Raw genomic sequence first — 27,942 nt, 5'->3', positions numbered from 1 at the left:
AATCCAATGTTATGAAATCTGGGGTTTTTTTGGCCATTATTACCATCTCTTCCATACATTCCTTTATCTCTACTCACATAGCCACCAACCTCATCACCTCTTGACTAGACTATTTCATTGGTCTCATAATTTGGCTTCCTTCCTCAAATCTCTCCTTCCTACCTTGATCTGGCAAAATGTATGTACCTGTTTTTTTGTTTGTTTGTTTTGTTTTTTTCTTTTAAATAAAGTCTAGGTATGACGTCACAACTCCACTTCACCTTCCCATCCTTCAAGCATGGTGAGTTCCAGTGGTTCTCTATTACTGCCAGGATCAAATGTAAACAGCTGTTTGGTATCTAAATCTCTTCGTAAGCTATTCCTCTTCAATTTTTATACCTCAATTCCTTGCCCTCACCTTAGAGTCTATCTATACTCCACTTTTTTTATTTACCATTGTTTGAACATTACACTCCTTCTGCTTGTCTTTATTTAAGTTGTTCCCCTGTTTCCTCAAGGAATTCTCTGTTCTGTTGTTTGTATCCCTAGTATCTCTCTCTTCACAAACAATCAGAATTCTTACCTTCAATCAGAACCCCAGCTGTTAATAATTTCTCTAAAATTATCTTTTATCTAACATGTCTTATATTTACCTAATTTTTAAAAACTCCTCTTTCTTATTGGAAATATTTTCCTCACCATAATATCTAGCATTTATATAAGAAATTATGGTTTGAAAAGTGTTTTAGAAGTAGTATCTCATTTTTTTTTCTCACAATAACCGTTGGAGATATGATATTATCCCCATTTTATAGATGAGGAAATTGAGGGAGATAAAGGCTAAGTGATACAAAGGATCATACAACTAAGACTATAATAGAACTCACCTCTTCCTGACTCCAGGTCCATCGAAACTATCCGCTGTGCCATTCAGCTGTCACAAGAAAGAAAGAAAGAAAGAAAGAAAGAAAGAAAGAAAGAAAGAAAGAAAGAAAGAAAGAAAGAAAGAAAGAAAGAAAGAAAGAAAGAAAGAAAGAAAGAAGGAAGGAAGGAAGGAAGGAAGGAAGGAAGGAAGGAAGGAAGGAAGGAAGGAAGGAAGGAAGGAAGGAAAGAACTGTCGGAATATTCTTTATATATACTCAGAAACTGGAAAAGTGAAAAATACCTAAGGATTTTTGAATAAAAACTGTTTTTTTCTTAAATTTCACTGATTGGCCACGAACATTCAACCATGCAAAATCCTCCAACTATGTGGAATAACAAGTTCCCTTCTTTTGGATTTTATTGCACATATATGTGGTTACTGAGGTGGAAAATCTGGAGTGATTATGTTAATAAGTTTCAGCCTGAAATATTTAAACACTCTTGTATTACTATTTTTCTTCAGCCACTGATCCAATGAGATTTGGTTGGGCGGGGGAAGTTGGTTGGAATTGTCCTCCCCCAATATTGTTAGAAAACCACTCATGAAAGACAGAATTACTCAGCCATATCTGTATTGACTAAGGCTGTCATATCAGAGTGGTAGCCTTCGACAACTTTGGAAGAATTAGTAATCCCCTACTTCGTAAACTTATCATATCTGAGCTATTGTACCTTTCTGATCACTGTGGTGTATTGATAGGAGGTTATGGTTTTTTTTTTTTTATAAATATTTTTTTTATTTAATTTTTAACATTTATTTTCACAAAATTTTGGGTTACAAATTTTCTCCCTTTTTATCCCTTCCCCCCCCCAAACCCAAGCATTCTAATTGCCCCTGTGACCAATCTGCTCTCTCCTCTATCCTCCCTCCCTGCCCTTGTCTCCGTCTTCTCTTTTGTCCTGTAGGACCAGATAGCTTTCTTGACCCCTTAACCTGTATTTCTTGTTACCCAGTGGTAAGAACATTACATTTGGTCCTAACACTTTGAGTTCCAACTTCTTTAGCTCCCTCCCTCTCCACGCCTTCCCCTTGGAAGACAAGCAATTCAATATAGGCCAAATCTGTTTAGTTTTGCAAATGATTTCCATACTAGTTGTGTTGTATAGGACTAACTATATTTCCCTCCATCCTATCCTGTCCCCCATTGCTTCTATTTTCTTATGGTCCTTTCCCTCCCCATGAGTGTCGACCTCAGATTGCATTCTCCTCTCCATGCCCTCCCCCCCCACCCTGCTTGTGCCCCTGTCCCCCACTCTCCTGTATTATGAGATAGGTTTTACTATCAAAATGAGTGTGCATTATATTCTTTCCTTTAGTGGAATGTGATGAGAGTAGACCTCATGTTTTTCTCTTGCCTCCCCTCTTTATCCCACCACTAATAAGTCTTTTGCTTGCCTCTTTTATGAGAGATAATTTGCCCCATACAACTTCTCCCTTTCTCCTCCCAATATTTCTCTCTCACTGCTTGATTTCATTTTTTTTTAAGATGTGATCCCATCCTCTTCAATTCACTCTGTGCACTCTGTCTCTGTGTATGTGTGCGTGTGTGCATGTGTGTGTGTGTGTGTGTACTCCCACCCAGTACCCAGATACTGAAATGTTTCAAGAGTTACAAATATTGTCTTTCCATGTAGGAGTGTAAACAGTTCAACTTTAGTAAGTCCCTTATGACTTCTCTTTGCTGTTCACCTTTTCATGGTTCTCTTCATTCTTGTGTTAGAAAGTCAAATTTTCTTTCCAGCTCTGGTCTTTTCATCAGGAAAATTTGAAAATCCTGTATTTCATTGAAAGACCATTTTTTCTCCTGAAGTATTATACTCAGTTTTGCTGGGTAGGTGATTCTTGGTTTTAGTCCTAGTTCCTTTGACTTCTGGAATATCCTATTCCATTCCCTTCGATCCCTTAATGTAGAGGGTGCTAGATCTTGTGTTATCCTGATTGTATTTCCACAATACTTGAATTGTTTCTTTCTAGCTGCTTGCAATATTTTCTCTTTCACCTGGGAATTCTGGAATTTGGCCACAGTGCTCCTAGCAGTTTCTCTTTTTGGATCTCTTTCATGCAGTGTTCTGCGGATTCCTTGAATATCTATTTTACCTTCTGGTTCTAGAATCTCAGGGCAGTTTTCCTTGATAATTTCATGGAAGATGATGTCTAGGCTCTTCTTTTGATCATGGTTTTCAGGTAGTCCCAGAATTTTTACATTGTCTCTCCTGATTCTATTTCCCAGGTCAGTTGTTTTTCCAATAAGATATTTCACATTGTCTTCCATTTTTCGAATCTGCACGGTATGTTCTGTGATATCTGTCTTTCTCATAAAGTCCTTAGCGTCCATCTGTACCATTCCAGTTTTGAAAGATCTATTTTCTTCAGTGAGCTTTTGAATCTCCTTTTCCATTTGGCTAATTCTGCTTTTGAAAGCATTCTTCTCCTCATTGGCCCCTTGCACCTCCCTTGCCAACTGAGTTAGGCTAGTTCTTAAGGTGCCAATTTCTTCAAGATTTTTTTGGTTCTCCTTTAGCAGGGAGCTGATCTGCTTTTCATGTTTCTCCCTCATCCCTCTCATTTCTCTTCCCAGTCTTTCCTCCACCTCTCTAACTTGATTTTCAAAATTCCTCTTGAGCTCTTCCATGGCCCGAGCCCATTGGGTGGGCTGGGACACAGAATCCTCGATTTCTGTGTCTTTGCCTGATGGCAAGCATTGTTCCTCCCCATCAGAAAGGAAGGGAGGAAGTGTCTTTTCTCCGAGAAAGTACCCTTTAATAGTTTTATCTCTTTTCCCTTTTCTGGGCATTCTCCCCAGCCAGTGACTTGACCTCTGAATATTCTCCTCACACCCACCTCGCCTCCTGGTCCTCCCAGCCAGCGTCTGGGGACTGAGATTCAAATCCTGCTTCCCGCCTTAGGGTTTTTGGCAGGGGCAGGGCTGCTTTTCGGTGTTAGATTGAGTTCAGGTGCTGAGATCGGGGCAGGGCCGCCTCTCAGGCTCCGTTCCCTCAGGGGGTTTATGCACAGACCTTTCACAATGGATCCAGGCTCCCGCCCGTTTGGGGAGCCCCTGTCTGCAGCCGCCTCTCAGCTTCTATCTCCTGGGGGGGCCCGAGCCATGGGGGCACCCCACTCCCCTCTCGACCCGCCAAAGAGACTCTCTCACCTACCCTCTCAGTCACCTGTGGGTGGGGGGGCTTGTGCCGCCGCTGGAGATCCCGTCTCTGGAGCCTTCTCGGATCTGTATCTCTCGGAGCCGCAGCCGCCGCAGGTCCGGGCTGGTCTCCGAGTCTGCAGCGCGACGGAACCTTTTGTGAGAGGTTTGCAGGTCTCTCTGGAACAGAAATCTCCCTAGCTCCAATATTTCGTGGTCTCTGGGTGCAGAATTCGCCGTGGGTTGGTCGCCTCTAGCCGTTCTGTGGTTTGTGGGTTCGGAGCTATGTGTATGTGCCTCTTTCTACTTCGCCATCTTGGCTCCGCCCCCTATAGGAGGTTATGTTTGCATATAATATTCATGTATTCTCTCCTTATATTGTCATTTTAGGTACAAAATTGAGTTTAATGATTATTTAAATAATAATTACCTCCTGTTGCATCTATTTGATTCCTATTCACATAGAGGGAAGATAGATGTCTCAAAGAATAAAGCTGAGGGCTTGACATCAGGAAGACTTGTCTTCTTGAATACAAAGCTTGCTTCAGAGAGCTACTACCTGTGTGACCATAGGGAAGTCACTTAACCACGTTTGTCTCAGGTGCCTTGTAAATTTATAAAATGAGCAGGAGAAGGAAATGGCAAATGATTCCAGCATCTTTGCCATGAAAACTCACAATGGGGTCACAAAGATTTGGTCAAGACTGAAATGACAACACTTGATAAAAATAGATTTTTAACCAGATGCATATAAGATGAATGGAAAATAAACATCTAATTAGAATCTCCAGTGTGGGTTAAAAGACATCCTGTTTTGAGAAGTTTACATAAGAGACATTAGATTCTCTGTAATGCCTTATTTTGTTGTCCTTTGAGTAAAGCTCAGAAGATATTCTCTAGGGTGTGGTTCTTAAGAGTCCCACATGCATATGTAAGGTTGCCAGCACTCTTCTCAGACAGAGGTTCCAGACATAGTATAATGTTTCGTTTCTTCTCTTTTTTTGCCTACTCAAAGTACCAGTGTGAAATGGAGAAAACAGTATTCTCCTTGCCCTGTCTATGAACATTCCTCTTGTTTGATATTATCAGCCTTTGTGAATGCCCACTGCTGGCCTAAAACTGTGGTTATACTCTTTTCTTGAGTATTGTATCACAGTAGTATAGTTTTTACCCTCACCAGTATATTACTCCAAGCAACTCATAGCTAAGAAATAAATTGTTCTCAAGTATTCACCTTATGGTAAGTAAATTTACTTGAATCCTTTTCTCATTGGTGCCACAGAAAACAGAAATTCCCTCTGAAATCTGTGTCTATTAAATTATCATCTGCAATGATTCTATAGATTGATCAAGAGTGAGTTTATAGAACAAGAATAAGTGTAATATAAAATAGATCACAACCTCCATGTCAGTATCATCATCAGTGGAAACTTACTGTGCATCTATTGAATATAAATTACTATATTAGACCCTAGGAAACAAAGAGTCACTGAGTACAGAGTACCTGACTTCAAGTGGCTTAGAATCCAGTTAGGGATATAGGACACTGTGTTAAAGAATAAAATTCCATAACAGCCAGAATCACTTAAAGGCCCAGTGAATATGATATGTAAGCAGTTGTACAGAAGTTAAATGAAGTGCCTCTGCTCTGGGTTGAAGGATTTGTAAGCAAAGGTCCACAAGCAATGGGTTAAAGAAGTGTAGGTAGATATTCCATGGAAGCAGGTCAAATAAGCTTGCACTTTATTTTTTCCCTCTCCTGCTAACACCAGAGACAATAAAGTTTTCTCTAATATGTCTGAGGTTTCTCCTTAAGTGTTGTACCTTCACCTCCCTCCCCCAGACATTTTGCAAGACATCTATAAGAACTAGGAAGGATTGTCTACCATATTGTGTTAAGTGAGCCTAGACAATGAAGCACAGACTATTGAAGGAGAATGCAGCTGGTGACAGTAAAACACATAAAATTGGTGTATTAGAATAAGAAGTTTTAATATTAAGGAAACTTTGAACTCAGGACATCATACATATAATGAACTTTTTCATTTAAAATATAAAGCACAGGACTGATTATGCTCCCCCTGTTAATTCTCTTTCAACATCTCCCTCTCTAGAGTGAAATGAAAATTGTCCTCTCACCTCTCATCTAATCCCATTTAGAGAGAGTGGCAGACAAATCTATGTCTCCCTCCAGTGGTTAACAAATTATTTTAAATATATAGATTATTATTAAATTTGAATAAAATTGAATAAGAAATTGAAGGAAAGCAAAGTAAAACAACCAAGAAGTAACTGAAAGAGTCAGTACTTGAATTTATGTTGTCAAACTCCAAATCTATTTTTAAAAAATAATTCCTTAAAATTATCTTCTAAGAATCCTGACCCATTGCTGAAATGTAGCTATCAGAAATTAATTCCTTTCAATTCCTTTCTCCTGGTAATGTCTTGATCTTCTATAAAACAATTTATAAGACTGCCTTTATGAATCGAACTATTTATTAGAATGGAACAATGGTGGGGTTTTCCCACTCAAGTTCTGGAGACTTTCTAAGCTGACTCTTCTCATGATGATAGTAGTAGTGTAGCCTGCAAAGTAAATTAACTTCTTCCTCATGTTTGACCAGAGAGATTATGGGAAGGGGGTGGAGCATGGAATAAAAGGTGATTGCAGTGCCAAAATTATTTAAGTATACCAAAGATAAATTTCTTTTTTGCATGTAACGAGGTAAAATGTAGGAAATTTCATAGTCTTCAAAATTGCTCCATTTTACAGAGAATCATTTCTCTTCATGTCATTTTTTTCTTGGCATGTTTCCTTTTCCCAGCCACAATGAAACTATTGCGATCAGTACAATAACATTGTCTTCATACCTCTCCTCCCTTCTAAATTCAAACTAAGAGAACATAGGAGAGAAATGATGAGGGGAAGGGAAAAAAAGAGAGGAAAGGGGGTAGGAAGTGAATAGGAAGAAGGGGAAAAGAAAAGGGAAGAGATAAATGGAGAAGCAGGAGGGACAAGGAAAGGATAAGGAGTGGAGATGAGGAGAGAGGGCTAGGACAAAGGGAGAGGAGGGGAGGGAAGGATAGCTTTCATTTGATTCTAGAGGCAACAGAGAGAAACTGGAGGAGAATTAGAAAGAAGATTATATAATCAGACTTGAGTTTTCAGAAAATCATTTTTACATCTTGCACAAAAGATAGATTAGTTTGAGGACAGGCTAGAAGCAAGATGAAAAATTAGCTGTCTATTGTTGCAGCACAGTAGATGAGAGATGATGTTGACCTGCATAAAGTTTGTGAATGTGATTAGAAATAAGGAGATGAATTCAGGTTACATTGTGGGGATAGATACAAGTGAAGTAGTTCCTATAAAATATATCTTCAGGATACAAAATTAAAAAAAATATCTAATATGATATGCACACATACACACACAACTACGATTTAAGGAATGTTAATTAACAACTTGTAAAGGAAGTAGCAATCACAAAATCCAAAGATGTTTCATGCTGAGTTCAAAGACTCACACTAGACTAACTCTGAATCCCCCCATTATTTTTAAACAGGGTTTCTAAATTGATGAGAGACAATATGATATAATAGATAAAAGAACTAGTTTGACCTGTGATACATATAAGCTGCATGACTACAAATAATGAAATTTTTATGCCCTAAATTCCCTACACAGATGAAAATATTGGTGTAGAAAAAAATGCGAAATGAGCACAATTAAATTAATCAATGAAAACAATTGTATAGATTACATTTTATCAAAGTATTAGATAAAACATATAATTTTGTTTTATGTGGAAATTATGCAGGGATATATGGTAGATGAATAAAAGAGAATGTACAAGTATATGTATAACATAATTACTGGATTTGTGAAAGATAAATTTGTAGAAAGAAGGTGGAATTTGAGTTAGGCTTTAAAGTAAACTAGAGTTCTTCTGATATGAACTTGAAAAGAGAGTGCATTGTGGCAGTGCAGTACAAATTATGCAAAGGCTCTGAGATGGGCCATGAAGTGATACACGTGAGGACTAGCAATAAAGCCACAAAGTTCATGAAGGGGAATAACGCTTAGTAAATAGAGAAAGCAGGTTTGAATTGTAATACAAAGGTTGTTAAATCTCAAGTAAGATTGTTTCTTTTTTTATCCTAAAGAATCTCTAGAATTACTAAGATTTTACAGGTTAGGATTTTGATTGAGGTCAATCCTGTGGCAACCACTGTAGGGTGATTGGTCCCAGAAAGGAAGACAAAAAGTAATGCGTAGAAATTGGAAGTAGGAAAATTTAAAATTAATATATATTTAAGCCTCATCCCAAACAGAGATAAGTGAGTCAAATAGCTTTTCCTGAAATCTAATCAGTTACTCATTGTTGAAGGTCTTCAACCAGAAGGCTAGGTAGTCAGTTATCTGTCTCTTAAAGGGGGGTTTTTTCTCTAGATTAGGATTATAGTATTTAACCATTAAGATATCCCAACTCTAAAATACTGTTAATTTCTTTGACAGGTACCATGGTGAATGAAGACCGAAATCAGAGTGCTGCAGTCATATTCATCCTTTTAGGATTCTCTGACTACCCAGATCTCCAAGTTCCCCTCTTCCTTCTATTTCTGGTCATCTATGTGACCACAGTACTGGGAAATTTGGGCATGATTATGATCATCAGGATCAACCCCAGACTCCACACTCCCATGTATTTTTTCCTCAGTCACTTATCTTTTGTGGATTTCTGTTACTCTACTGGAGTTACACCCAAGCTCTTACAAAACCTAATTGTGGAAGACAAAAAGATTTCTTTTGGAAGCTGCATCACACAGTACTTTTTTGCTGCTACCAGTGTGTTGACAGAAGCTTTCTTGTTGGCAGTAATGGCCTATGACCGTTTTGTGGCCATATGTGATCCTCTTCTATATATGGTTACAATGTCCCGGAAACGATGCACCCTGCTGGTGACTGGGGCATATGTCTGGGGAATAACATCTTCTCTCATATTTACCTACTCTCTCATTAGATTATCTTTTTGTGGTACTAACATCATTAATAATTTTCTCTGTGAGTATTCCGTCATCCTTTCTGCCTCCTGTTCAGACAGACACTTAAGTGAAATGATTCTTTTCATCCTTGCTAATTTTAATGTCCTGAGCACGCTTATAATCATCCTTACATCCTATACTTTTATTTTTGTCACCATCATAAAAATGCAGTCAGTAAGGGGGAGGAAGAAAGCCTTCTCCACCTGTGCTTCTCACCTAACTGTTATATCCATCTTCTATGGGACCCTTCTCTTTCTCTATTGTGTTCCCAGTTCTAAAGTCTCATGGTTCATAGTCAAGGTGACTTCTGTTTTTTACACAGTGATCATTCCCATGTTGAACCCCCTAATATACAGTCTTAGGAACAAAGATGTGAAAGAAACTGTCAGGAAACTAATAGACACCAAAATATTTTCTTTCTAAAATTATTGTTAGTTTTCTGAGTCTGAGATTAATTTCTTGGTGACTCCAATATCTATGTAAGCCTCTAAGTTGTAGAACAATGGCTATTTTGCATTGCAAGAAAGAATTTAACTATTAGGGCATCATTATAAACCTATGGAATTCTAGGTATTGAAAAGAGAGAAAGAAAGAGATACAGTGACAAACACAGAAAGAGCCAGAGAGATAGACACAGTTATTGAAACATAAAGAGAGAGGCAGAGTTAGGGCTCAATTTATTTACTGTCAATCTCTCTGTCTTTTTCCGTGTCCTTTCACTGTAATTCTCTGTCTCTGTCTCTGTCTCTGTCTCTGTCTCTGTCTCTGTCTCTGTCTCTGTCTCTCTCTCTCTCTCTCTCTCTCTCTCTCTGCGTGTGTGTGTATTTGTGTCTCTGTGCTTGTCTCTCTCTATCCCTCTCTATATTTAAGTAAATTATTTCATGCTCTTTCATTACTAGATCCCTCTGAGATTATCTTTCTTTTATACTACATACTACAGGGTGTTTGTGTGTGTGCGTGAGTGTGTGTCTGTACATAAGAGGCAGCTAGGTGGCCCAGTGGATAGAGTTATGGCCCTTGAGTCAAGAAAACTCTTCTTTTTGAGTTCAAATATGACTGAAAACAATTACTAGCTGTGTGACCCTGGACAAGTCACTTAACTGAGCATCGATTTCTTCATCTGTAAAACGAGCTGGAGAAAGAGATGGCAAGCCACTCCAGCCAAGAACAACCAAAATGTGGTAGGGAAGTGTTAGACATTACTGAAGTGACTGAACAACAGCAAATATGCACATATATATATATATATATATGTGTGTGTGTGTGTATGCATATTTTATATGTCTGTGAAAAACATATATATGTGTGTATACGTATGTGTATATTCACAGTACATACTTGATATGTACACAATTATTCACATTTTGTTTTCCTGGCAAAGTTCCTTCAGAGCACTGACTGCATTTTTGCCTTTACTTGCATCCTCAGTAATTAACATGGTGTTCAGCACATTTTAAGAGCTTAATAAATAACTGTTAATGGAAAATAACAAATCCTGGATGACAAAAGGAAAAATGAAAAAAAAATTTGAAAGAGAAAGAAAGATGAGCACATAAGAGGAAACATGTAGGATTTTGGAAAACTCTCCTCCCTTTTCCTTTCCTCTCTTCTCCTCTCTTCTCTTCTCCTGCCCTCTCTTCTCCAGCATGAATCCCTCTTATTTCCCTTTTTCCTCATTAACTCCTTATTAATTTCTCACAAAACTTGATTTCTTTTGAGTTTTCAGTAAACACTATTTTAGAAATGATCTCCAACTGCTTTAATATAAATATTTTCTATTTTGAAATCATCTTTTCTAAAGTAGATTGGCATCTGATCAATAATTTGAAGCATTAGTGAGTTTCCTAGATCATCAAGGGGTTAAGTGGTTAATTCAGGGTTACAAGATATAAAATAGAGATAATATACTCTTTCTGACTTCAATGCTGACCCATTTATCAGCTGAGAAACATTGCCTTTCATCAAAGGAACACTCCTTTCTTTTAAATGACCTTTGATTGTCATCGTTTTTTAAACCTACCTTCATCTCATTACCTATCTCCTTCTCATTGAACTATTCTGTTTTTCAGTATTTACTTTTATCTTTTTTTCTTAGTCATGATGATCTATGAGAGAAATCAGAGTGTTGCAGTTATATGAATTCTCTTGGGATTCTCTGACTACCCAGAATTTCAGATTCTTCTCTTTCTGGTTTTCTTGGTCATCTATATAATCACTGTAATAGGGAGTTTTGGAATGAATGAAATCATTATCAACCCTAAACTCTACAATCTGATATATATTTTCCCCTAAACACTTGTCCTTTGTGTTTTTCTGTTACTCTATTGCTATTACACCAAAACTGTTGAAAAACTTAGTTGTAGAGTATAGGACAATATCTCTCCCTACTTGCATCACACAATTCTTCCTTACTGGTAACTGTGCTTTGACTGACACATTCATGTTGGCAGTAAAGATATATGGCCACTAGGTGGCCATCTGCAATCTCCTTCTACATATGGTCATCATATTCCAGAAACATGATAGCTGCACCATACTCCTGGGGATTACTCTTCTTCCTGCTCTTTACCTACTCTCTCCTTGTATTAAATTTTTGTGAGAATAACATCATTAATGATTTTGTCTCTGAATATTCTAGCATACTCTCTGCCTCCTTCTCTGATGAGCACTTTAGTCAGCTGATAACTTTTATAGTTGCAAATTTAATATCTTGAGCACACTTGTGGTCATATTCACTTCTTATACTTTCATTTTTATTACTGTCATGAAGATGCCTTCACTTAGGGCAAGGCATAAGGTCTTCTCCACTTGTGCTTCTCACCTGACAGCTTTTGGAATCTTCTCTGGAACAATTCATTTCCTCTACTGTACAGTGAATAGTAAAAGCTCCTGGTTCACCATCAAAGCGGGCTCTGATTTCTATACAGTGGTCATCACCATGATGAACATACTAATATAAAATCTGAGGGACAATGATGTGAAGGAAACACTCACTATATTAATGGACAAAATGATTTATTCTTAAATTATTATCTTCATCACTATCACCATCATCATCATCATCATCATCATCATCATCATCATCATCATCATCATCATCATCATCGTCATCAGCACCACTATCCCTCCTATCAACCAAAAAGTAGAACAGCCACATCCGTTGCTTGAATATTCTGCTTTAATTGATGGTGCTATTGCCTTAACTGAACAATGAATACATTCAAAAACTCTAAGACACAGACTTTTTGGGCGTTTAAACTTTTAGTTCCATCTTATTTTTCACACTGTTACGAATTCATGTTTAAGTGAAAAAGAATGTTAAATCTGAAAACGTGTACAAGCATAAATCCCCTTACTATTTACTTTATACAATAGATTGGCCTCCTTCCCATCACCGTAAAGCTTATCTCGTTGAAATAACAGGCAAAATATATTCATGTTATTAATTTACTATTCTTAAATATCTGTTTTTTTTCTGGTGTACTCTCATCAAATCTTCCTATCTAGTTGTTGGGGGAAGGTCTTGGAGTGGGGAGAGGTTCTGCTGGAATATAAGATACTGAGAATTGACCACTGATGATCGGAGAATAGAACAGAGATCACTAACCACTCACACACAACAGGAGGTTGATGTAATGTAATGCAATGGTAAACTACCCAAAGAAATGCAAACTTCTCTCATGTTGCCTGCTTCCCTCTTTTCCGAAATGTATAACTTCCTGTCTCTGCCCATTAATTCATCTAAATTCTCTTAAAAATCAGTAGAAATGTTGGGGTTTGAAGGTGTTGGATCCCCAGTAATGCCAAGGTTGATTTGTCTGGAATGAATTCATACACTCAAGCCTTCTCTTAATCAAGTGGCAAAACGTTTATTGGAATGCTTTACCAAAAACAGGCAAGGATCCTTAGGGAACCTGCGAGAAACTTAACATGCTGTTGAGGCTTATATGGAAAAGGTGTACAGGATAACAAGGCCAGAGATACTAGATAGCTAATTTAGGAATAAAGGTGTCTTTGGGAGCTATTGATGGGACAGTGTAGGGAATATACTAAACATTAAGGGAATTGTCAGAGGCATGAATGTTGGGGATCTGACAGGGGACAAAAATCCTTGGGCCAGTCACCCCTCTGTCTGTTCTGATAAGATAATGTGTTCTACAATAAGAGAAAATATTCTTCCAGGACAGTGACCTCCTCAGAAATTGAGATGCTTCCAGAGCCATGATTTTAGGTCTGAGGCTTAAGTACTCCAGCAGAAACGCCAAGTTCCAAACATGAGGCATTTTCTAATTCCTTCAATACTGTGCATTCATTACACACAGATACTATTTGACTATTGACATGCTTACATATGTGTGTAGACAAGAGTAGATAGATAGATAGAGATATAAATATAGAGATAGAGAAATGTAGATATAGATAGAGATAATTAGATAGACATGTGCATCCATTCATTCGAATGGATGTACAGGTATGTTCAGAAATATTGCTGTTGTTGAAGAAATTCATATGGCATAGGAATTAATGACTGTTTCTAATTATTCTTTTTTTTCTGAACAGAAACATCACACATATCTCTCTTTTACATTAAGTTCATCTACATGTTTTAGAGTTTTTCAGATCCTGATGGACAGTCTGATAATCCCTGTCTGACAAAGGAATCTGGTGCAATTTGTGATTTGTTCTTCAGGATTTAACAAGTGTTGTTTATTGGGTTCAGGTGTGTCTGACTCTTAGAGTCCCCATTTGAGGTTGCCTTGGAAGATACTGAATGTTTTTCCAATTCCTTCACAAGACCATCTTATGGATGAGGCAAACTGAGTGAAATGATGTGCCCCTCAGAGAGTATCTGAGGCCAAATTTGAGCTCAAGTCTTCCAGACTCCACACCTCAGCTATATCCACTGAGAAATCTACCTCTCAAAAACAATGATAAAAATAGTAATAATAGGAGGAACCAATGATGTAGAACTACACATGTGACAATTCTGATCATATTTTTGCTCCAGACAATGAAAGAACACACAAGGGGGACGTAATTTAATTGAGAAAATGCATATTAACTACCTGAACTATTCAGATCTTTGTTTTAGGCAATCAGTGATAGAAAGACAAAATAACAGCAATTACCTGAACAGAAGAGTATGCGAAACACACACACACACACACACACACACACACACACACACAGACATACACACACAATTGAATAAGTTAAGATCATCTTATTTTCATTCCTTTTCAGTGCTGAAAGTATATGGAATATTTGCCAATATGTGCAAGATTTGTAGAACAAAGGGCTTTCCTCTCGTTTTCACACTGCAACTTGAACCTTGGATTCAGGTGTTTGGACACATGGTTTAGTACTCCACAGGGATAACCTTCTTTTTTCTATCATACACCCTACATTTTGGAATCTTTCTCAAAAAATTGGAAGTTTTAAAAATTTAATAAATTCTTTCTTGTGGAGGTTCTCCTAAGTGAGAAGCCCAAGTAAGTGGGGTACCAGCATTCTAATAGGATTATCTGAAAATTTCAAGAAGTTTACTGTCTGATTTATTTATTTCAGAAATTTAGTGTTTATTTTGTCATAATTACAGAAAGTTTGATCAGTTCCCTCATTTTCATGGTTTGATGTTATTCCTTTACACAAATTATTGCTTCTCTTGCTAAATAATGATTAAGTAAGGATGCTGGTCTTACACATCGTGGTTCATTTTTCCTTCTTTCTGAAAATCCCCTACATGTGTTTCTTAGAATTGTTTATTTAGTGACATTATAGTTGCTTGGTGCTGTTGATTGGTTGAAGGGTTTACATACCATATTCCACTACTTGCTCCTTTCAGAGTCTTTTCCCTGCTTTCTTTTCTAGAAAATAATAGATGAGTTCTTCCATTCCATCATTTACTTCACCTGAAACTAATCATATTATCAGAGGAGCCTGTTCTGAATTTGGGGGCATCCAAGGTGAAGCATACCTTATTTAAACACAAAGGATAATACCATAAGCAAATTAGTTTCTCTGCCAGATATACGGATAAGGGAAAATTTGAAGGCCAAGCAAAATATAGAGAGATTTACAAAATGTAATACAGATTATTTTGACTTTATAAAATTTAAAAGATTTTTGCAAAGCAAAAACAAGAAAACAATGACACCAATATTTAAAGGAAGCAGAAGAGTCAGGAAAATTTTTGCAATAAGTATCTGATAAAGGCTTTATTTCTCAAATATATAGAAAACAGGGAGGAGCGAAGATGGTGGAGTAGAAAGACACACATAATCTAGCTCCTAACGCACAGCTCATAAAATACCTGTCAAGAAGAACTCCCAACAAATTCTGGAGCAGCAGAAGCCACACAACTACGGAGTGGAGGAGATTGCTGTTCCAGAGTGCCCTGAAAAACCAACATCAAAGGTCCGTCTCAAAAGGACCCAGAGTGGATCCCAGCCCTGCCTTGGCCACGAGGCACCGAGGGGAGCAGATCCGAGCAGGCTTCAGGAGCGAAATCTCCAGCTGCAGCGCAGCTCCCTGCACCCACAGGTGCCAAAGGTCAGTGAGAGAGTCTTTAAGGCTGGCCCAGAGGGGAGTGGGGTGTCCCCATAACTCAGGCCCCCTGAGGAGGCAGCAGAGGAGGCAGCAGCAAACAGGGGCTCCCAAAGCAGGCAGGAACCCGGATCCATTGTTGAAGGTCTCTGCGTAAACCCCCTGAGGGAACTGAACTGTGTGTGGTGGCCCTGCCCCCACCCTAGCACCTGAACTTAATCTCACACTGAATAGCAGCCTTGCCCTCGATGAAAGCCCTGAGGCTGGGAAGCAGGATTTGAATCTCAGCCCCTATGTGCTAGTTGGTTGGATCTGGAGGTGAGGTGGGTGTGGAGAGGAAACTCAGAAGTCAAGTAACTGGCTGGGAAAATGCCCAGAAAAGGGGGAAAAAGAAATAAGACCATAGAAGGTTATTTTCTTGGGGAATAAGTGTCTCCCCCCATCCCTTCGGATGAGGAAGAAGAGCAAGGCATACTGCCAGAGGAAGTCAAGGACCCTCCCTCCAAAGGGGACTTAAATTTTTGGCTCAGGAAATAGAAGACCTTAAAAAACAAGTTAGCAGCTTACTAAAGGAGAACCAAAAAAACGCTGAGGAAAATAGCAGCTTTAAAAAGAGGCTAACTCAATTGGAAAAAGAGGTCCAAAAAGCCAATGAGGAGAAGGATGGTTTAAAAAGCAGAATTAGCTAAATGGAGGAGAAGGTTCAAAATCTCACTGAACAAAATAATTCATTGAAAGAGAGAAATGAGTCCAGGGAAAAGAATGACTGTGAGTTAAACCAAGAAGTTAGTAAACAAAACCAAAAATTTAAAAAAAAAATCAAAGATGATGTGAAAGAACTCATTGGAAAAACAGCTGACCTGGAAAATAGATCCAGGAGAAATAATTTAAAATTATTGAGCTATCTGAAAACCTTAATCAAAAAAAAAAGAGCCTAGACACTATCTTCCACGAAATTATCAACCAAAACTGCCCTGATGGTATAGAATCAGAGGGCAAAATAGATGTTGAAAAAATTCATCGATCTCCCCCTGAAAGAAACCTGATCAGAGAAACTCCTAGGAATATTGTGGCCAAATTTCAGAGTTCCCAGATCAAGGAGAAAATACTGCAAGCAGCTAGAAATAAACAATTTGAGTACTGTGGAAATACAATCAGGATAACACAGGATCTGGCAGCTTCACCATTAAGGGATGGAAGGGCTTGGAGTAAGATATTTCAGAAGTCAAAGTAACTAGGATTGAAGGCAAGAATCACCTACCCAGCATATCTGAATATAACACTTAAAGGGAAAAAATGGACATTCAGTGACAGAGACAAATTTGAAGATTTCATATTGAGGAAAAGACCAGATCTGTATTTAGAATTTTGACTTCCCAAGACAAGAATCAAGAGAAGCATGAAAAGGTAAACAGGGGGAAAAATCATAAAAGAATCTCTGAAGCTGAACTGTTTACATTACTACATGGAAAGAAAATATTTTTAACTCTTGAATCTTTTCTCAGTATTTGGGTAGTTGAAGACATTGTACGCACACACTCACACACATACACATAGATAGAGAGTACTGGATATGTTATAGCAGAAGAGATGATATGCATACACACACACACAAATAAAATAAAACAAAATCAAATAAAAATTAAGGGGTGAAGGAGGAAAATTCCGGGAAGAGAAAGGGAGGAATGGAATGGGGTAGGCTATAACTCATAAAAGAGATAAGAAAAATATTATTCAATGGAGGAGATAAGGGAGAAGGGGAGGGGGAATAAAGCTACTCTCCCCTCACGTAGCTGAAGGAAGGAATAACATGCTCACTAAATTTGATAGGGAAATTTATATCACACCAGGGGAAAGTAGGAGAGGAGGCAACAAGTGGAGTGAAGAGAATGTTAGAAGGGAGAGCAAATGGGAGAAGGGAGTCACTAGAAACAAACACTTTTGAGAAGAGACAAGGTCAAATGTAGGGGGGAAGATAAGGGGAATAGGGTAGGTCAGAGGGCAATATAATTAGTATTACACAACATGATTACTAAGGAAGTCTTTTGCAAAACAACACATGTTTAGTCTGTATTGAATTGTTTCCCTTCTTACTGGGGCTGGGGAGGGAGGGGGCAGGGAAAGAAGTTGGAATTCAAAGTAGTAGAAAGGAACGTTGAGAATTTTTACTGCTTATAATTGGGAAATAAGAATTACAGGGATAGGGGTATGGGAATTTATCTTGCCCTGCAAGAAGGAAGATGGGGATAGGACAGAGGTGGGGTGTGATGGAGGGGAGCATACATTGAGGAAAGGAGCAACCAAAATGCAAGGTATTAGGAAGTGGGAGGAGAGGGGTGATGGGGAGAAAAATTGGTCATTTTACAAAGTGAGGTAAAAGCAATTAGTATTAAAACAACAGACTGAATTAATTCCTGAGAATAAATCAATGACATCTTTAGTTTGGAGAAAAGATTTGCAGTCTAACTTTCCAAGAGGAAGGTAACAGCTGATAAAATTTGGCATTAGTGGAAAAGTCGAGGTTTTAATGGTAAATTTGATTTTATGATTGCCATTTAATCAAGAATTAGAACATGTATATCAAGGCATATAAGCCACTTAGGACTTGCCTAAAATATGTTTCTTAGCAAAAGTGAAACTATAATCATATTTTAAACCTGGTTATAGGAACTTGCCATTTTTAGATGATGTGGGGCTACTAAGTGACTGTTCTTCTGAGTCTAACTCCAGGTATGGGAAGCAAGAAAGGCGATCTCAGCCTCCATTACATGATGTCAGTATGCTCATGAGATGCTGGTATGAACAGCATAGGTGATCTCAAGGGAAGAATGGGAGAGCAGCTGTTCAGCATTGGCTGAGGTGGGACTGAATACAAGTGGACAATCTACTTCTGCCTGGAATAGACATGAAGTTGGGGAGATATTGTTTCCTTGCAATGTCCCCACTCTTGGTAGCATTTCCCTATAGTCAAAAGGTCTGTAAGCTTAATACCACATCTATTTAATTATAGATTATAGGTAGAGGAACATCCGAGGCTGCCTAAAATTAAACTATTAGGCACAGAACTTTAGACCAACAACATTAAGTTAGGGTCTTTTTATTCTTAGTAATACTGAGGAGACAATTAGATCAAGAGATTGTGAAGTTAGCAACATAAATATTATCTGTGTCTCAGTTGGCTTATGTTTAAAAAAAATTTTTTTGTGGTCCATATTGTAAATGCTTTAAAAATATGTATCACCTGACCAAAAGTTGGAATTGGTTTATCTGTTATAAACTGTGTTAAAAATAAATAAATAAAAAATATAGAGAGAACTGAGGCAAGTCAGTAAGAACACAAATCCTTCCCTAGTTCATCCATTGTCAAAGGATATGAACAACATGCTTTGGTAAAGAAATAAGAGGTACCTGTAATCATATCAAATGTTCTAACTGACTATTGCTTAGAGAAATACACATTAAAACAATTTTGAAATACCGTCTCACACTTCTCAGATTGACTAAAATGACAAAAAAATGAAAAATACAGATGTTAGAGGGGATGTGGAGAAGGTGGAAAGCTAATACACTGTGATCCACCCATTCTGGAGAGCAATTTGGTATAATGCACAAAGGATTAGAAAACTGTGCATACCCTTCGATCAGATAATGCCATTGCTGGGTCTGTATCCCAAAGACATTTTTTAAAAGGGGGAAAAGGATATAGTTGTACAAAAAATATTTGGAGCAGCTCTTTTTGTAGTGGCTAAGAATTGGAAATTGAGGGAATGCCCATCAATTGCGGAATGGCTGTGCAAACTGTAGGATATGAATTTGATGGAATATTAATGTGGTATAAGAAATGACAAGCAGATTCATATCACAAAAGCTGTAAAGACTTGCATGACCTGATGCAAAGTGAAGTGAGTAGAACTAAGAGAACATTCTCCTCGGTAACAACAGCTTTATATGATGAAGAAATATGAATGGCTTAGCTGTTCTCAGCAATAGAGTAATCTAAGACTATCCCTAAGGACACATGATGAAGTATGCTATCTCCCTCAAGAGAAAGAACGAATATTGTCTGAATTTTCTTTTTTTATTATTTTATATATATATATATAAATATTTATTTCACAGAATTTTGGGGCTCCAAATTTTCTCCCCCCTTGTCCCCTACCCCCACCCCAAAACACCGAGCATTCTAATTGCCCCCATCTCCACTCCGCTCTCTTCTCCATCATTCCTCTCTGCCCTTGTCTCCATCCTCTCCTCTGTCCTGTTGGGCCAAATAACTTTCTATACCCCTTTACCTGTATTTCTTATTTCCTAGCGGCAAGAACAGTACTTGACAGTTATTCCTAAAACTTTGAGTTGCAACTTCTTTTCCTCCCTCCCTCCCTCCCCCTCCCTCTGGAAGGCAAGCAATTCAATATCGGCCAAATCTGTGTAGTTTTACAAGTGACTTCCATAACAGTCGTGTTATATAAGACTAACTATATTTCCCTCCTTCCCATCTTGTTTCCAATTACTTCTATTCTCTCTTTTGATCCTGTCCCTCCCTGTGAGTGTCGACCTCAAATTGTACCCTCCTCCCCATGCCCTCCCTTCCATCGTCCCCCCCACCCTGTTTATCCCCTTGTCCCCCACCTTCCTGTATTGTAAGATAGGTTTTCATACCAAAATGAGTGTGCATTTTATTCCTTCCTTTAGTGGAATGTGATGAGAGTAACCTTCATGTTTTTCTCTCACCTCCCCTCTTTTTCCCCAAACTAAAAAAAAAATCTTTTGCTTGCCTCTTTTATGAGAGATAATTTGCCCCATTCCATTTCTCCCTTTCTCCTCCCATATATTTCTCTCTCACTGCTTGATTTCATTTTTTTTTAAGATATGCTCCCATCCTATTCAACTCACTCTGCGCACTCTGTCTCTATGAGTGTGTGCATGTGCATGTGTGTGTGTGTAATCCCACCCAGTACCCAGATACTGAATAGTTTCAAGAGTTATTAATATTGTCTTTCCATGTAGGGATGTAAACAGTTCAGCTTTTATAAGTCCCTTATGACTTCTCTTTGCTGTTTACCTTTTCATGCTTCTCTTCATTCTTATGTTTGAAAGTCAAATTTTCTTTTCAGCTCTGGTCTTTTCATCAAGAATGCTTGAAAGTCCTCTATTTCACTGAAAGACCATTTTTTTCCCCTGAAGTATTATACTCAGTTTTGCTGGGTAGGTGATTCTTGATTTTAGTCCTAATTCCTTTGACTTCTGGAATATCCTATTCCATGCCCTTCGATCCCTTAATGTAGAAGCTGCTAGATCTTGTGTTATCCTGATTGTATTTCCACAGTACTTGCATTGTTTCTTTCTAGCTGCTTGCAATATTTTCTCCTTGACCTGGGAATTCTGGAATTTGGCCACAATATTCCTAGGAGTTTCTCTTTTTGGATCTTTTTCAGGTGGTGATCGGTGGATTCTTTCAATATTTATTTTGCCTTCTGGTTCTAGAATATCAGGGCAGTTTTCCTTGATAATTTCATGAAAGATAATGTCTAGGATCTTTTTTTGATCATGGCTTTCAGGTAGTCTCATAATTTTTAAATTGTCTCTCCTGGATCTATTTTCCGGGTCAGTTGTTTTTCCAATGAGATATTTCACATTATCTTCCATTTTTTTCATTCTTTTGGTTTTGTTTTGTGATTTCTTGGTTTCTCATAAAGTCATTAGCCTCCATCTGTTCCATTCTAATTTTGAAATAACTATTTTATTCAGTGAGCTTTTGAATCTCCTTTTCCATTTGGCTAATTCTGCTTTTGAAAGCATTCTTCTCCTCATTGGCTTCTTGAACCTCCTTTGCCAATTAAGTTAGCCTATTTTTAAGGGTGTTATTTTCTTCCACATTTTTTTGGGTTTCCTTTAGCAGGGTGCTGATTTGTTGTTCATACTTTGCTTGCAAGTCTTTTATTACTCTTCCCAGTTTTTCCTCCACCTCTCTATCATGATTTTGAAAATTGTTTGGGCTCTTTAAGACCTTTTCCCAGAACTGATCCCATTGAGTGGGCTGGGATGTAGAAGCACTGACTTCCGTGTCTTCCCCTGATGATGAGCACTGCTCTTCCTCATCAGAAGGGAGGGGAGGAGAAACCTGCTCACCAAGAAATAACCCTCAATAGTCTTGGTTTTTTTTCCTTTTCTGGGCATTTTCCCAGCCAGTGACTTGAGCTCTGAATATTCTCCTCACACCCACCTCGCCTCCTGATCCTCCCTGTTGCCTTCCGAGGGGGCCTGAGTATGAGGGCACCCCACTCCCCTCTCGACCCACCAAAGAGACCTTCTCACCGACCCCCGTCACCTGTGAGTGGAGGGACCCGTGTGGCCGCTGGAGATCCCGTCCCTGAAGTCTGCTCCGATCTGTTCCTCTTGCTGCCGGGCCAGTGCAGGGCTGGGCTGGGCTCCGAGGCCGCAGTGTGACAGACCTTCTGCGAGAGGTTTGCAGGTCCCTCTGGAACAGAAATCTTATCCGCTCCACTATTATGTGGCTTCTCCTGCTCCCGAATTTATTGGCGGCTCTTTACTACGGATATTTCCTGGGCTGTGGGTTCGGAGCTAGCGTATTTGTGTGTTTCTACTCCGCCATCTTGGCTCCGCCCCCTGAATTTTCTGAATAGAAATTTAAACATGATATTTTCTCTCCCTATTTCAATTTTTTCCTTTTCTCTTTCTTTCATTCCTTTTCTTTCTTCCTTTCCCTCTTCCCTTTCTTTCTTTCTTTCTTCCTTCCTTCCTTCTTTCCTTCCTTCCTTCCTTCCTTCCTTCCTTCCTTCCTTCCTTCCTTCCTTCCTTCCTTCCTTCCTTCCTTCCTTCCTTCCTCTCTCTCTGTCTCTTTCTCTGTCTCTGTCTCTCTCTCTCTCTCTTTCTCCCTTTCTCTCGTCTTCCCATACAAAATGACTACTATACAAATCTTTGACATAACTGGAGAATTAAGGGATGGGACATACAGTTAGAATTTGGAACTCAAAACCAAAAAAAATACAATTGTTTTATTATATAATAATGAAAAAATGAAATAAAATTAAAATAAGAAAGAGTTTACATCACATCTTGAAATCTTAAATACTATGCATATATTGTATACATACATTATTTTTCCTTATATTTATTTATCTGTGTATCTCCAATATTAAGTGAAGTACTTGGAACTTTATAAGTGGTAATTAAATATTTGCTGCCTCGTGAAGTCACCATATATGTCTCCTACATCACAAACTTGCTTATTGTATTACTGTGAGAGAGTGAAAGGGCAAGGAGATTTCTCTAATAAAAAAAGTGGTTTGGCATTAGGGTCATTATCAATCTTAAAAATCTAGGAAATTAAGTATCCAAGATATTCCATGTAGAAAGAATATATAGCAGTGTGAATGACATAAAACTCAGGAGTGCTTATGTCCAGTGATATTAGGAGCAGCATCCCCAGAGTAGAGATTCTTGCCCTAAGACTGGCTGAGCTTAGATCACCAAGTGAAATCGTTCTCTCTATCAACTGACTCTGCCAGATGCTAGAGTGAGGGAGAAGTTCTGCATCTTGAAATCAACTTTTTACAGTGTTTTAACTGTCCTGGGCAAGGTGAAGTCAAGAAGTATTTATTAAGTTCTCTCAATAAGCAGTTATTAAGGTGATGCTGGCCAAGTCCTTCCCCAATAATTCTGAGGGCATTTTTTTCCATGATGTGATCTGATTGTGTATTTTATGATTTTATGGAAAGTCTATGTTTATATTTATTAAAAGGGGAAATGATTCTAACTGCAAGACCAATTTAATTTCTAGAAAATTCTATTATCTGAAAGTGAGTAGCAGAGCCATTTATTTTTCTTCAATTACATCTTTAGAGACAACGCATGCAGTATAAGTAGAGAGTCTCTAGGGCCAGACTCCCAAAGGATTTGGAGAAAAATGTAACATCTTCATCATACGTACCGTACTTGGTTTTCAGATAGAGTAAGAGGACATATATCTGTGTCTGCATTCTGCTTTAAAAAGTAGAGAACCACATCTTTCTTGTCCAGTCAATGAAAACGACTGTGGTTTTCTAGTAATAATGTATATCAGTGGAGTACTTCTGAGCTTGATCATTAGGAAGGGATCATTGAGTCATCAAATCATAAAATTACTACATCACATGATAAGGCATCTATAGTATAAATCAAGGAACTGAAACGTCCAGGAGAGTCTATGTTCTGATGAGTGCACGTTTGCTTATTTCCTCCTGAACAATCATTTTTTCCTGGTTTATTGACCGGAAATTAGAATATTCCTTTCATAAGTTCCCTTAAATGTAAATCTGGAAGGAACTCCCAAAAAAGGGAGAGGGAGGTTTTCACTCAGGTCACCTTCGTCATCATAATTTGCTTTTTGTCACCATTCCTATGCATGGAAGCTAATATCCATGAATATTGCAAGTTATCAGGTACAGTCTCTTCTTTCAAGGACTTTTAAGTACATGTGCAAAGATGACACAGGTTCATACAAACACCAATACCAATATCATTTAGCTATTGCTAATTTTCCACTGGCAGTTGTTATGAAGGCTACAAAAATTGAGAGGAATGACGAATGTTTCTGTGTGGAGGGAGCAGTAGGATTGTCAGTAAAAATTGAACCTGAGAAAGCTATGTGTGAGAGGATAGATTGAACTGGTAGGGATCAAAAAGTAAGGTATCATCCTTTGGGGAAAATGATATATGCTCTGACATGAAGGCAGCAATGCATATACTATCTTCAAATAATAATGAGCAGAGTAATTTCCCCTTAACTGTGATTATAAGTAGGAAAGTTGTTGAGAGATAATGTTGGATACGAATCAAGTTATATATCTGTCAAATATAAAAGGAAAAAGACATACCAGAACTAGTAAAGCATGTTAGAGAAGAATAGTAATATGATCTAAGTAATGCTGGATTAGGAATAAGCACAACCTGGGTTCATATTCTGTCTGAGAAATATGTTTACTGAGTGAAAATGGACCAAAAAAAGTGAGTCCACTTTCTATTCCTAAGGAGTTATCTGAAGTTACAAATTGCAAAAGATGCCTTGCACTGTATCAGTGAAGGTGGTTTAGATGTCTGAAGCTACTTGTAACTATGGAATCAAAATTCCAGACAAAGCATCTAAATCTCTCATTTAGTTAAAAAAAGAGTAATCACATTCTTTGTCACTTAATTATGATTAATTAGATTATATTCTAAAAATGGTAATTGTTTTAGAGCTTTCCTTTCAAAAATGTTCAGAGCAACATGCAATTATTAAACTTAAACAAACACAAGACTGAAATCAGCTTAAGTGTTTGACAATAAAGCAATAGTTTGATTGGATGAGTTTATTATTTCTTGGGAAGACAACAATCCCACAAGAATCGACAATATAAGGGATGCAATAAATCCTGAAATGAAATGAGGAAGAGGAGAATCATGACTGTCTTGAATACAGTAGCATAATACTAGGAGTGAGGGGAGGGAATTATAAAGAAGGGAATTTAGGCTTGATCTCAGGCAGCTGTTCTGAATAATTACAGTTTATTAAAAGTGGAAGAGACTGACTCGTTCTTTGGAATGACCTGAAGATTTCAAGGACATTTCTCTTTCTCCTTTTAAGTATTTTCTTTACCAAGTTTTGGCATCTTGTTTGAACATGTGCAAAAACCAAAGTTGTACCAAACAAATTCATTGACATCAGAGGCTTCATAATTCACATCAGCGAGGTGGACATCTGCACACAAAGATCATTACGAGTAATATAAGAGTTTAGTGTTTCTTACAAAATTTTTCTCAGCTTTGAGAGGACAGGGTGGACAATGAACAGAAAATTTTCAATGAGCAGTGTGTAAATTGAGAGGTTTGCTTGATACTTGAGGAAAATGTAACATTTCAACAATTGAAATAGTAGGAAGTAGTCACAGAGGCCAGTAATATGGTGAGAGCAGACATATGGACTCAGAAATATACATCGTGTTGATATTATAAAGAATATACACTTTGGATTGTAGTTGGTGCTGGCTGTTACAAGTGGGACAAAAAATCAGTTCAAGACAGCAAGTTTATGGAAGGATTTGAATGACAGGCTAATAGTCCATTTACTTTTAAACATAATTTGAAATAGGAATATTTCTATTGTGAGGGTTACTGCTTTTGAAGATGAGATGCAATAGTGGAAAGATGAACACAAAAAGCAAATCACAATCACAAATTTACTGTTTAATATTAATCTTATCTTGGACAATTCATTTAACCTCTCCTTTTCTACGAAATGGTTACCCAGACTACATGACTGATAAATCTTTAAGCCCTAAATATGTGATAATAAATTAAAAAAAAATTAGGTGCTAGGACCAGTGAGTCTACAAATCCATTGAAGACACTAGAAATGTGGAAAAGGGATGGGTGAAATTGAAAAAGCAGGAGAAAATTTAGAAAGATAAGGAAAGAGAGAGAGAGAGAGAGAGAGAGAGAGAGAGAGAGAGAGAGAGAGAGAGAGAGAGAGACAAAGACACAAACTGAGACAGAGAGAGAGAGAGAGAGAAAGAGAGAGATTTGTTTTTTGATCTCACATTGGGGTAGCAAGGCTTTTTTTTGATTCATTATTTTTAAACTATCCTAAAAATGAGTGTGTGTATGTTTGTATCTAGGTATACAAATTGACATATATGTACAAAAACAAACCTACATGCACACACATGTACATATAATGCAAATCCGGGAGGAGCAATTTAGTATAGAGGATAGAATGAGAGAATGAGAAAAGAGATTCTTGTTCCAGCTCTACCTCTGAAGGTACTAGGGAGTACCTTGGACAAGTCATTAAACAACCTTGTGCCTCAGCCAAAAAGACTGGGGAAAAATACTGCCTGGACATTTGTTAAAGCAGAGATTATACTAGATTCTGCAAGTTTATAGCCATCTATGTACTCAGGTCTTTCTCTATTTCACTCCTATTTTGTAATCTTTCATGCTCTATGATTTTCTCTCAACCCAAATATGTAGGACTTGTGAGTAAATATTAACTTTGAAACTAATGCTATTATTATCTCCTTAATAATTATAGCAATAATAATTTCTAATTCAGATTCCATGATTTTTCTCTGTTCTTCAATTTTATTTATGTTTGGCTTCTCATATTCAATCTCTAACTCTCTCCAACAGGAATGATGGTGAGCCCTGACAGGAATCAGATTGGTGCTGTTATGTTCATCCTTTTAGGATTCTCTGGTTATCCAGAGATCCAGGTAGCTCTCTTTCTACTGTTCATCACCATCCATGCAGTCACTGTGGTGGGGAATGTGGGCGTGATTGTGATCAATTTCTATGTCCCCAAAACTCTGTGCGCAGCTAGTGGTTGTGGCATATTCTTGGGGCTTAATTTCTTCTATTATGTTCACCTACTCACTTCTTGTATTGTCATTTTGTGAGACCAAAATCATTATTAATATTGTATGTGAATATTTTCTCTTTCTCTTTGCTTCCTGTTCTGATAAACACTTCAGTGAGTTAATACTTGCTATCTTTGGAAATCGCAATGCATTTTGCATTCTCATCATAATCTTCACATCCTATTTTTTTATTTTTGCCACTATCTTCAAAATGCATTCAGCCAGTGGGAGATATAAAGCTTTCTCCACATGTGCCTCCCACATGTGCTGTAATTATCTTCTATGGGACTGTCCTCTTTCTATATTGTATTCCCAATTCCCAAAACTCGTGACCTTCAGTCAAAGTAGGAACTACTATTTATACTGTAGTGATTTCTATACTAAATCCCTTAATATACAGTCTAAGGAACAATAATATGAAGGAAACTTTCGGGAAATTAATGGATCTCAGAACAGTTTCTCAATAAGATCATTTATATGGTTTCTATGACTTCTTTCTAAACTGTTCTGATGGAGCTTATGGTCATTTTTAATTAAATTTTTGTGTCATATTCGGTTATGTCCTTTTCTGGTGGTCACAGTTCCAGTTTCTACAACCATCTGAAGAATAGTCATAAAATTCTTAGGTAAATGAAGAAATGATATTTGAAATGAGAAAAAATCACTGCAAGAAAATCATTTTTATGTACTTCATGGTGTAGCATCAATCTCAGAACATTCAATTAAAGTTGCTTGACAATTTATTCCAAAAAAAATTAATGATTCTACAAGACTGAATATTTGTTTCTTCATATTTCAACTATTTCATGGAAAAGAAAGGACCAGAAATCTAAGAGATGAGCTTCTGTAAGATGTGCCAAAAAATAACACCTTGAGGAATGACAACATTCAGTGTTTGAAGAGAATAA

At 37.7% G+C, this 27,942-nt stretch overlaps 1 protein-coding gene and 2 pseudogenes across 2 annotated transcripts; all 3 read left to right on the top strand.

The window, feature by feature from the left end:
* The first annotated feature begins 7,318 nt into the window (after positions 1 to 7,318).
* Positions 7,319 to 9,515, top strand: LOC140511489 (olfactory receptor 5D18-like). 2 transcript variants are annotated; one of them, XM_072620628.1, is made up of 2 exons: positions 7,319 to 7,331; positions 8,584 to 9,515. In XM_072620628.1, exons 1-2 carry the CDS (start codon positions 7,319 to 7,321, stop codon positions 9,513 to 9,515), a joined length of 945 nt encoding a protein of 314 aa, XP_072476729.1. The 2 variants fall into 2 exon arrangements, with proteins under 2 accessions (XP_072476729.1, XP_072476728.1); XM_072620627.1 differs by lacking the exon at positions 7,319 to 7,331 and having other exon boundaries at positions 8,571 to 9,515.
* Positions 9,516 to 11,394: 1,879 nt separating this feature from the next.
* Positions 11,395 to 12,051, top strand: LOC140510967 (olfactory receptor 5D13-like; annotated as a pseudogene).
* A 14,684-nt stretch (positions 12,052 to 26,735) lies between these two features.
* On the top strand, positions 26,736 to 27,501 carry LOC140510966 (olfactory receptor 1165-like; annotated as a pseudogene).
* The last annotated feature ends 441 nt before the right edge of the window (positions 27,502 to 27,942 follow it).

The sequence above is a fragment of the Notamacropus eugenii genome, chromosome 6 (genome assembly GCF_028372415.1).
Source record: "Notamacropus eugenii isolate mMacEug1 chromosome 6, mMacEug1.pri_v2, whole genome shotgun sequence".
In the NCBI taxonomy this organism is placed as follows: domain Eukaryota; kingdom Metazoa; phylum Chordata; class Mammalia; order Diprotodontia; family Macropodidae; genus Notamacropus; species Notamacropus eugenii.
Note: the sequence above shows the minus strand (reverse complement) of the source record. Positions and strands in the feature narration are given on the sequence as shown.